Source organism: Abramis brama (genome assembly GCF_963993115.1).
Source record: "Abramis brama genome assembly, chromosome: 12".
Lineage (NCBI taxonomy): Eukaryota > Metazoa > Chordata > Actinopteri > Cypriniformes > Leuciscidae > Abramis > Abramis brama.
In genome coordinates this window covers 12,355,832-12,366,988 of record NC_139974.1, presented here as the reverse complement: position 1 = coordinate 12,366,988, position 11,157 = coordinate 12,355,832, and the positions used below count along the sequence as shown (strand labels likewise).

Here is an 11,157-nt window from a genome sequence, read left to right as displayed (position 1 = left end):
AATTATGCGTTTTATATCACACCTTGATTCAATTTGATTTGACAAGTCAAGAAATTTTATAGGACATATGAAAACGGCATTTGCTTTAGAATTCCAATGTGAGGCTTAAGTTTCCATTTCTCGAGAAACGAAACTTCACAAACTATGGCAAGCCGTTTTAACATTTAACCCTTAAGACGTTTCTATTTTCATGCTACTAGTAATTTTTATCCTTGATATCCTTGTATATCTGACTGTTCCATCTGACTTATTCATTAATGCTTATTCTTTGTATAGGCCTACTATACCTTTTTAAAAGATATAGTACTTATCCATTAGATCATAGTTCTTAAGGTACTCAGTAATTAGATATTAATATTAATGTCCTGATCGGCACAGTGCTGCATCTTCAAAATTATATCAAGTATAAGCCTACCTATTAAATAGATATTACTTATTCATTAGATATAGTATTTATTTTGATAGTGACTAGTATCTATTCTATTGTTACAAGTAACACATTTCAGATTGTTACCATTGTCTTCTATGGGGATCTGTCAGGTATCAACTATAGCAATAACTAAATCAAAAATAGCTGTCACTGGAATGGTGGTCAAATTAATTTAGCCACTAAATTAAGATAATTCAAAGACATTTTATTACTGGGATGGATGAAGGTGTGGATGAGACATTACAAAAAGTGACAAACACATAGTTTATTTCCATATCACTGAACATAAGTCCCTAGTAAACAAATTATATACATTATAAATTGATGGTATACTCATACAATGACACTATAAATGTGAACGGAAACTAATTCGGGTATATGTTATTATTACTCTATTTGACAAATCTGTTAATGTTTTCTTCTTTACAAATTATTACTTGTCCATTCCCTCATACAGTTGTAACACTCCCTCTGCTGCTTTGCATTTGCCCCACATGAGTCTCTAAGCCAATTCTTAAATTTCCACTCATCCTTGTTCAAGACCAGGAATCGCCCCAGGACGTCTCGTGCTCTTATTACACCCCTGTTCTGCAGTCGTCCGCCCAGCACAGGCCCAATTCCAGGAAGCTCATATACAAGTTTATCCCCCATTGGCTCAGCACAGAAACGTCTGTGTTTTTGGGACGTGGTCATTGCAGCTAATCGTGGGTCGACAGTGACATTTGTTGTCAAGTCTGTCTATAGAGAAAATAAACAAGAAAAGTGAGATCTGTATTTTGATAGACCTGTCAAAGGTTCATGATTACTAGATACTTCATATAAAACATAGCACGTGTTTTATATTAATATGACATAAAGATTCATATTATAGATGTATACCACAGAAAAAATGGATTTGTCATTTACATTATTCTGTAAAGTATTTTACACATAGATACAGAAAAATATTCCCATGCAAGAAGGGTGCATTTAATGCTGAATTTTAGTAATGAAAATTTTTTTTACAAATGAAAATATTAACATAATGCTAGATGAAGCATAACATTAAGAGTGCCACTTGTAGTATTCATCCTATAAATATACACCAAACTCAGTATAAGGAGGCCAATGCCTGATATAAATATTAACAATGCATCCTCCACAGTGCAATAAAATTAGTTTTAGCTTTATCTTTAAAAATCTTCCGACTTAACAATTCTGTTACGCACTCACCCAGTCTTTTCCTTTGTATACTCAGGCACAAACATTTATGGCCACACCTTTACAGAGGTGTTTCCTGCCTGTGCTGCTTTTCATTTCATAATACAACGTGAACAGACCATATATAGAGTTCCTCTAGAAGATCGTATGAGCTAGCAGTGAGAACCAGTGAAACACAATAAAGTTTTCACAGTGACTCTACATGCATGCATGTCGTCATGCGCTTGTATTTAAGTGGTGACGTGGAAGATAAAAAATCCAATTTATTTCAGCACTTTTGTTTATTTCAAAGAAAGAAAAAAACCTACATATTGTAATTCTGGTTTTCTCTTTTTTATATAAGTACATACATAAACATCAACAGTCATTAGGTATAAACAAAGCAACTGTGTTGTATAGCTTATAGATATCAAACCAGTGGTAAGAATGCCATGCTAAGTGTTCATCAATTCAACCAGACGTACATGAATAAAAATATTCTCTTACTATACTTTGATTTTAAAAGCAGCAGTGCATTAGACTATGATTCTGGACTCTGTAAATCAACAGTCATTCAAGTTCAGCTTAATACTGTGAAGAGGACAGAGTGTTTAAGGGTTATCTGCGCGCTCTCTGTATTGCTATGTGGAATATTTCAAACATATATTGGTTTCACTGGTTCAACACATGGTTTGCTATGATCACAGATTATATAATGTTTTTTTGCGGATCCGTTTAAAATCTGATGCTTTTTCCCCCCAAGGCGAGATAATTGGGCGCTAATACAGTCATAAGTATTTTTATAATCCAGCATTATATCATTCAAGCCTTGCAATAAACCCGTCTGACTAGAAAGGGAAAAACAGGCCTGAATTAGCCTTAAAAACAAGGAGATAAAACAACTAAAAGAAGATCAAGAAGTATAAGAAAATAAATCGGTTCGCTTTTAAACTAGGTTTGGTTTCCTTATGCATAGCTCATTAACAATAACTCCCATTGCTGTCTGATATTTATGCTCACACTCTTCTAATTAAGTGGTTTTTCTTCATCTTTATAGCTCATCTTCGTAAGATGGAAGATTTAGCTACAACAAAAATGAGCCAACACTACAAATAGTAGCATTTCTATCCGCTTCCAATGTGCATCTTCCATTTTATTTGCTCTAGATAAATGAGCCTGGGAAATATAGGACTTATAAAGAACATTTCTTTGAATTAAGTAATGACTTCAGAACAACTGGTTGAAACATATGATATATACAGTACATGTTTAGAATCTAGTATGTTAAAGCCAACAGGCAAAAAAGTGCAGGGTTACAAGGTTAGCGGGGAGTTCCAGAGCCTCGGCTATTTTCCAGCACCTCAAAACCCTGAGCTACTCGTTCATCCTTCACTAAAATCACAGTGCATTAAATATGATGGACTCTGAAAACTGAAATTCGTAGGTAATGCAGTTTTAGGTATCATACGTCTCTATTTCAAATGAAAACATACACTTTCATTTGCATTCTAAGCATATTCATACTGTAAATTAGTCTCGATGTGCCACGTAAGTCAAGTCTCCGATCAGCCTGATGAGTGGGTTTCAGAAAGTCTGATATATGGAAAGACTGCAGGACAGAAAAACAAAATCAAATGCAAAGGTTGTGTGTACCTGCTGCTGCGCAATTTCTTGAAAGCTAATAAATACGATATAGACAAACCCTTGAAAAAAGACCTTCTGTCGTGTCAGAGACAGTGGTGACATTAAAAAAAATAAAATACACAAAATGTTTCAAACAGAACAAAAGATGACCATTAGGCATGAGCAGGCATATTACTGGTTCACAATTCCAAGAGTCAAACTAAAGACAAAGACCTGTGGCAAGCGGGATACTTCTGGAAGAAGAAGGTTATTCCATATGGATCAGTCCAGGTTGTTGAGTTCTCGCGGGAGTGACGGAAAAAAAAAGTGTGCTTTTACAGCAGATCTTATTTTCACAACGGTCAGAGAGTCTCTGTTCAGAAGGGAGTGTTGTCTGTGTATCAAACAAGCATTCATACACTACTTGAGTTGCAGAACATCTTAAGTCTGTGATGAGGCGGGAGCAAGTGTGTCATTGAGGGGTTATTTCTCCACTTGAGACTGTTTATTCATGATAATGTTTTTTTTTTGTCACTGTGATGTAGTTTCACTGATTTCCAGGCCATGCTGTTGTAGTTGAGCTCTGAGCAGTGCGTTGTCATTCTTCAGGTCTTCAATCTGCAGGACAATAGACAATCAACATGTTACTATTTGCCCAATCAGACTTGGTCAGCAGAACACCACAGATCTTCTAAACCTTCCATAATCTGTCAGAAGTCAAAAGAGCACACTGAAAATGAACTTTTAATATCTCAAGATTCAGCATTTATTTATATTTGCATTACTTGCATCCATTGAAGGACAAGATTCAACATGATCTAGGGCCTTATGAATTCTACAATGCGGAAAATGTGGATGGAATCGCAGAATCCAGTCACAAAAAATGACATTTTCTGTATAACATGGAATGTCACAGAATATTACACAATTTCTGTATGTAATATTGACAGCTTGCTGTTGAAATGGGTACTGCAGTCCAAATTCTAAATATTGGAGAGAGTTGTTTCCCCTGTTCCTCCTCCTCAGGCTCGACGCTCACTGGTTACCAGAAGGAGTGCAACTGACAATGGAAAGTGATGAGCCTTACACTGCAAGTTGATCAGCTAATGTAGAAGTTTGCAATGTTTTTATTGCTGAGGCTTTTTAGGTTGAGTAGAAACTGATCTCTGACCCAGTTCGTTTGCTGGCTTCCATGGCTGCTTTTTTCCGACAACAAGTGTCGGCGACTCTGGGTGTCGAAATACTATTGGGTAAATTGGCAGTGGGCGGGACCACATGGACCAAAACAAAAACAAACATTCTGACATGAAATGCACATTTCAAAGTAAAATAGCTAGCTGTAGTATTGTTTTTTGGAGAAACGAGTTTTTGAACTTGGCATGTTTCCTAAATCTCAGTATTTTTATGCTTTAGGACAGTAAAAAAAAAAAAAAACACATTACATTCAGCACCTTTGATTTAAACTGTAAACCTGCATTGTGCAGCACTTTGCTTGCCAAAAAAAAAATTTGTTCAAAGTTAAAATGAATAATTTGTCAATTTGATAACATTTTAATTTATTTAATTAAAGTTATGCATTCATTTTATGAATCCAATTTTTTTAGATTAAATCATAAAACACAGAATCCAGAAAAAAGCACAAGAAAAATATTTCATAGGGCCCTATTGTTAACATTTTGATTAATTATTAAATTGTTAAAGATTTATGAAGACAACCTTTTTGAGTATTAAAAATAAAATGCAATTTGAAAAAAACAAACAAACAAAAAAACACTGAGATCATTAGGTTTTTACACAGTTCATGGAGTTTGAGTGCTGCTCTCATTAAAGCAAAAGGAGTGACAAACTAAATGCATGTTAATTTTCAGTCAACTAGCACTTATATTGTCATGCTTACACACTTTGCAATAAAAAAAATGATATCTTACATATTCAACGTTACCAACAAATATACCTGTTGTCTTAGTAGCTCGTTGTCCACTTGTATTCTCTCCACCTCCTTGTAGCTCTCCTGTAGCCTCTGGTTAGTCTGTCGGAGTTCTCTAATGTAATCGCATGCTTTAGACAGGATGCCTCCTTTACTCTACAGGCGAAAGGTGTTCATTAACATTGGCAGGTGAAAAGAGGTTATATCGGTCCAAGAAGAAAAGATCTGGTACTTACTGCTCCTGTTTTCGTATTGTCCATATTGCAGTCTGGGATGATTTTAGACAGTGTGACAATCCAGTTGTTGATTTTGTCTCTTCTTCTCCTTTCCACTGCAGAAAAAACCAAAAACATTTAGCAACAGAGTTACTCAGTGCGTTGCATAAAAGTAGAAGTCAATATGAAATTAAACTTAATTTTTTTTGCTAATACATGTTGTTTACTGTGAATGAATAATCGATGCATGTTATTCCAAAGAAAAAAAAAAGTCTGTCTTCATAAGGTTTTATTAAAGTGTAATAACTTCCACCACTGAAACCACTTCCTTTTCACCTGTATTAATACTGGTAACATCCACATTACAATCCAATTCCAGATGGATAAAATTCCTATCCTACATTTTTTTTGTTGCTGTTGTCTTCTAGCTACTTTAATTGGACACGTTAAGGTTACAGAAGTGAAATATGCTGCAAATGACGTTTCATGTTGATTTTATATTGTACTGCCGTGGTGTGGAGAATAGTTAGAAAGTAAACTGAATATATTCTGAGCTCTTAAAAGACATGCATTAGTTCACCTTCATTGTGCTGTGCTCTCCTCCTCTCATCACGAGGTGCCCGGGGGCCATCAATCTTCCTGCTCAAGCACAGAGAAAGAGAGAAAGAGAGAGAGAGAGAGAGAGAGAGAGAGAGAGAGAGAGAGACGAGAAAAAGAGAAGACTTGTGTTAGCTTGCTCTATTACACTATTAAACTACCAAAACCACCAAATGAATCTGCACAACACAACACAGCTGAAGCCTATTTGAAAACAAACATTTCTCCAGCCTGTTTACTGATATCACAACAGTTGAAGCACAAATTTCAGTCAGGTCAATTAAATTTTTTTTTTTTTACCAAAGATTTGCTTAAATCTGGACAAAAAGGTAACAAGCCTGAAAGAAACATGTAACCCTTTGATTTTTCCTCATTTCGTTTTATTGAGAGGCAAGAATTAATTCAATTTACAATCGGATGTCTTCCGAACATGAAGAAAACTCAAACACCATCATTGAATTAAAAGCCAGCTGCCCAGGAGTGATTAATGGGCTAGTGCAGTGGAATCTGGAGGAGAAGGACAGGCTGGTGCTTGAAAGGGGGTGGGGATGTAAAAGGTCTTCCTCACCAGTCTGATCTGCTGTGTTGAAGAGTCTCATGTTCACCAAGGTCTCTGGGGATGGCAGGCAAGTGGGACAAATTTTGTGGTTGTTTTTCTGACTGCACTCAAACTGATTGGACAATACTTTGCATATTTGTATTTGAAATCATTGCATTGGACAGTTTTGTCATATTTAAATCAAATTCCACACTCATTGTTCACAGTTGTTCTGCAAACTGAAATAATTTTGAGGGACATGAAGGGATCAAATTAAGTTACGTAAAAAGCATTGGGTTCAAAGGATGGACTGGGCCGTGCAGACTGGGTAAAAGGAAAGGATGTTGACCCATGATCGATACTTACGTAGAGTAAGTGTGCGTACGAGGGGCGATAGTCCGGGGTGTTCCAGTCTGTAAAACATCTGGCGGACTCATCATCACGTAAAACTGACCTAGAGTAAACAAAAAAGGTTAAAATAATGTTTGAGAAACATATTATGAATGAACTTAACATTGTATGAGCAAGAAAGCAGACAAAATACTACTGATTTTAGCAGCTATTACACATTAATTGCTATGTAATTATACATTATATTACACAATCTTACAGTGTACTAAATGCAATGCAATGCCAGATGCTAGAAACACTGGGGCTGCTGACATACTAGAACCAACATTGCCTACTAACACCATTTTTTGGACTTTGGCATGTGAAACTGACCTCCAGCCTGTGTGAGGGTTGGATCAGACGTGGCCTGCACTGAGACGGCTGTAGCTGTACCGTCACTGACTGTTGCTGCTGGGAAGTAGGCGAAGCGTGTCTCTCCCCCCACCGTTTCCCCTGCTGGACTGCCTCCATTACTAAAAGGGTTCTGGATGACAGCCTATAGAGACAGATATAGAAATATAAGACGTGTGCAGGCAAATTTGACACTGCATTCATATTACTTTTTGTATACATTGCTTCTTTTTCTCCATATTTCCTTCCAGTCTGATCCACACCTGTGCTACTGCTTGCTGCGCGCCAGCAAAGGCGGCCGTAGACACAACACTGACTGCCGCTTCTCCATCTCCTGCTGCCTCCAAATGGTCCTCTGTTACCTGGACCACGCGATATGTCACCTGTATCAGAAAATAACACAAATCACTTTGACTGAAGATTTAGATGGAAGAAGTTAAGCAATAAAGAAAATGTATTAAAGTCAACATGAATTGCCATATTTAAGTTAATCTACGATTTAAACAGGATGTTCAACATCAAAAAAGGCAAGGTGTGTGTGAATTCATCCTATCCATTAGAAATTGATTGCATAATGAACAGTGGGCTTTACATACTTACACACTAGTTACACACTATAGCTATTTGCCTTGATCCAATCCATTATCCAATAAAAGCCAATTCAAAATATTAATTGATACTATATTGGATCAATTTCTCCCATTCCTGGGAGAAAGTTCTCCAGGTCATGTTTTATTACAGAATGACCCCAGTTTGAACCCCGGAAAGGTCAAAGGTCGCACTGACCTGTCCACCAGAGTTCTCTGTGCGAAACTGGTACTGAACATTGTGGTCTCCAAACGCTGCTGCTTGTTGGACACTCGCTATGGTAACCGCTGCCTGCTCCTCCGCCCCCACCCCCTCTCCTGAGAAATACACAAGAAATGTCTAAATGAACTGCGATATATCGATATATACATCATCTTTTTCTTTTAAACTTTCATTTAATGCATACATCCTTTAGAGATGCATGTTTTACTTACCCTCTTGCAGCTGAACAACCTCCTCAGTTTCCTGTTTCTCGTGGCTGCAAAGAGAGAGCAAACGTTTCGGGTCATCTTAAGAAACCACTCACATTTCTAAGGAAACTCTAGAGATGCAGATAAAAATCATATAGAATTTTGGCACATTCCAGCGATGGAAAGTCAGACCCAATTCTGCCAAATGATTCATTCAAGTAGTTTGTTCTAAAAACACAGATTCAAAAACAATAATATTGTTTACAACAATAGTGTTTTTTGTAATTGTATGTGACTCAGTCTTTTTGTTAAGACTGTGTCTTAAGAACTAGTATGACCAACTAACAGTTAGTTAAAGGTAACTTAATCGCTCTTAATTTTTCTGTATCAAATTAGACCAATCTACGTTTTTATGTAACTGACTTGTTATGAACAGTGAAGAAAATAATTAGATGACTAACTTGTAAGACTAGTCTAAGCAGCCACTAAATATAACTTGAATTCACAATACATAACACTAAAATTAATTTTCATGTCTCAATTACATGTAGCCTACTGCTATTAAATTCCCTCTTTTTGTTGTTCACCCGCTCAAACACATTTCCAAAAGAATCGCGGTTTTGCGAACCGGTTCAATGCAAAGATCCGATTTAAAGAACGATTCGTTAAAGAATCGGTCATCACTAGTACGTTCTCCAGTCTTTATGCAAAAAATTAGAAGGCATTTGAACAATTTGAAAATCAATTAAAAACTCAAAATGAACGGAACAAGATGTTTTAGCTATACATCTAACCTCAATCTATTCTAGAGTCTAGTCAGACCTGTCAACTTGGCGAGGAAACAGTGAACGCCCCCCTTCATTAGCATCATTAACCAACTGTTCAGTTTTTAAAGTGAAATAAAAATTACCAACAGCAACGTTTTCTTCAGATAACAAATGTAGCCAAATAAACACCACGGAACTAAAAAGAAAAAAAAAAAGCTTCTGAATGCACATAAAGCGTCTGGATGAAAAGACTGGGGGTTGGTTGCAGGTTGAAGGGAATTTAATGCATTAAACTGCTGAAGAGCTTTTGTTCCGACAGCACTAAACGCGACATTTCCACCTAAATCCTTTAAAATGTATACATTTTATTTCAGAAAATATAAATATTGAAGTATCTTGTTAAAATGAAATAAAATCCGGCTTGGGGTCGTGCATTTTTAATAACCAAAAATAGACAAAAATCACCAAATTAGCAACCGTGCTAATAGTGATATAAATACGTCGACGATCAATGTTAAAAGGCCTGCGATCTGTTGTTTTTCTTCCTGCTATTCATAGCTTACGTTTAATCCACTATATTGATGGCAAGCATAAAACTTAATAAAAGTAAAAAAATAAAGTTAAAAGATTATTTCTAACTGCCTAGCTATGAAAACAGAGCAGAAAATGGTTGACTGGGGCCTTGAGAGTGCCCGTGCATAAAGGACGCGCTCTCACCTCGTCGAGGTGTCCAAGCTCTGATCGAGCATATCCATGAAGGCGAGCGGATTTTAAAATGCGATATTCAGCGACACTTGAAATACGGGAGATGGAAGCGCTGATCACGGGGACAAACACACGGGTCATGTGAGAAAGACAGTCCAGGACACGTGAGGTGCAGGCTGGGCGAGGAGTTAAAATGGAGACCGCTGTGGAGGAAGACGGAAGGTGTACCGGTCGCTGTTGCGCTCACTGCGCGGCTTTGTTACTCCTCCCGCCCTTCTATCGAGACGAGCTCTCGACCTGTTGAGTCGCTTATGGTTTCTTTACAGACGATTTGCTTCTAAGTCAACGTTAGGCGTGTTTGTTGGTTTGTTCTTAGGCTTTTAAATAATACTTTAAAATCTCATTGTCTCCTTATTTCGGAACCGCGCGCTGTATTGTTTCGCTATCGATCGTTCTAGTATCCTTCCGCGAGCGTTTTAATAGCGGCCACATTTTAACGCTGCCGCTAATAAGATATGGAGTGGAGTGTTTATTATAAACAAGTGTGGGTTAGGTTGAAATAAAAGAATACAATATTTTTGGTTGACATGTGACAAAACGCTTATGGTTGTGTACGTATTCTGAAACTGGCTGTATTTCGCAGGTAGCCTACGGGGCAGAAACATAAGGAACACGTAGATTAAATTGCAGTGATATACTTTCAACGTTGCAACTGGAAAGTTCAAATGATATATAACTAACTGTTAGCCTATTGCTATTACAACCTCGCTTGTTTCATTTGACACAATGACATTAATGCTTTTACATCGCATTTAATAATTGAGTGAACTTAAAAACTTACATTGTGTCTTCGCCACGATTTAAAGCCTGTCCGTGTGTAAATTCACAACGTATAAAAAGTACTAAATATACGTTTTTCCTTTGGTCATTCTCACATCAGCACAAGGAATCGCAAATATGACGAGTGGGGATTTTTCTCAGGTGACCCCTGCGATCCAATCCGGGTTTTTGGTCAAACCACATGACACGAATGCAAAAGCAGTGGATAGGAAATAGACATTTATTAATCTCTGACATTAATAAACTGGACAAGAAAAATGCTCTACACTGATGATAAGAAATATGTATTCGATATACATGTGTAACACGTTAGCATTATTAAACATATGAGATTGTGTTGCGTAAGAGCTTTGTTTCCCCACTTAGCCTACTATATTTTCCTGAACTTCCCCTGTTCTAACCACGAGGCTGTGCTGCATGGCAAATTGAGCTGCTGAAATCAACACAAACGTCTTTTTTGAGCATTGTCATAGTTGCCATATTGCCATATATATATATAGCCTATTGAAGAGGTTGATTCTGCAATCCACTGCTGATTCTATGTAATGAGTGATTATAATAGAATAGAATGAGGCATTTATATAGTGCTTTCATATG

General features: G+C 37.0%; 1 protein-coding gene and 1 long non-coding RNA gene across 3 annotated transcripts; both read right to left on the bottom strand.

The window, feature by feature from the left end:
- Positions 1 to 614: 614 nt before the first annotated feature.
- Positions 615 to 1,687, bottom strand: LOC311093185. Its single transcript, XR_014608378.1, has 2 exons — positions 1,643 to 1,687; positions 615 to 1,168 (listed from the first exon to the last, which is right to left on the bottom strand). It is a non-coding gene; the product is annotated as an uncharacterized lncRNA (long non-coding RNA).
- A 1,038-nt stretch (positions 1,688 to 2,725) lies between these two features.
- On the bottom strand, positions 2,726 to 10,221 carry usf2 (upstream transcription factor 2, c-fos interacting). 2 transcript variants are annotated; one of them, XM_084130366.1, is made up of 11 exons: positions 9,733 to 10,221; positions 8,273 to 8,316; positions 8,037 to 8,155; positions 7,514 to 7,633; positions 7,233 to 7,395; positions 6,876 to 6,963; positions 6,540 to 6,584; positions 5,955 to 6,013; positions 5,396 to 5,490; positions 5,187 to 5,315; positions 2,726 to 3,850 (listed from the first exon to the last, which is right to left on the bottom strand). In XM_084130366.1, exons 1-11 carry the CDS (start codon positions 9,768 to 9,770, stop codon positions 3,764 to 3,766), a joined length of 987 nt encoding a protein of 328 aa, XP_083986492.1. In that variant the 5' UTR covers positions 9,771 to 10,221; the 3' UTR covers positions 2,726 to 3,763. The 2 variants fall into 2 exon arrangements, with proteins under 2 accessions (XP_083986492.1, XP_083986493.1); XM_084130367.1 differs by lacking the exon at positions 6,540 to 6,584 and having other exon boundaries at positions 9,733 to 10,175.
- Between the last annotated feature and the right edge of the window lie 936 nt (positions 10,222 to 11,157).

Coding starts and splice junctions, on each gene's coding strand:
- usf2 (XM_084130366.1), bottom strand. CDS start 9,770: ATGGATATGCTCGATCAGAGCTTGGACACCTCGACGAG. Junction 6,964..7,232: donor AACCCTCACACAGGCTGGAG/GTCAGTTTCACA, acceptor TGTTTACTCTAG/GTCAGTTTTACGTGATGATG. Junction 3,851..5,186: donor ACGAGCTACTAAGACAACAG/GTATATTTGTTG, acceptor ATTGTCCTGCAG/ATTGAAGACCTGAAGAATGA.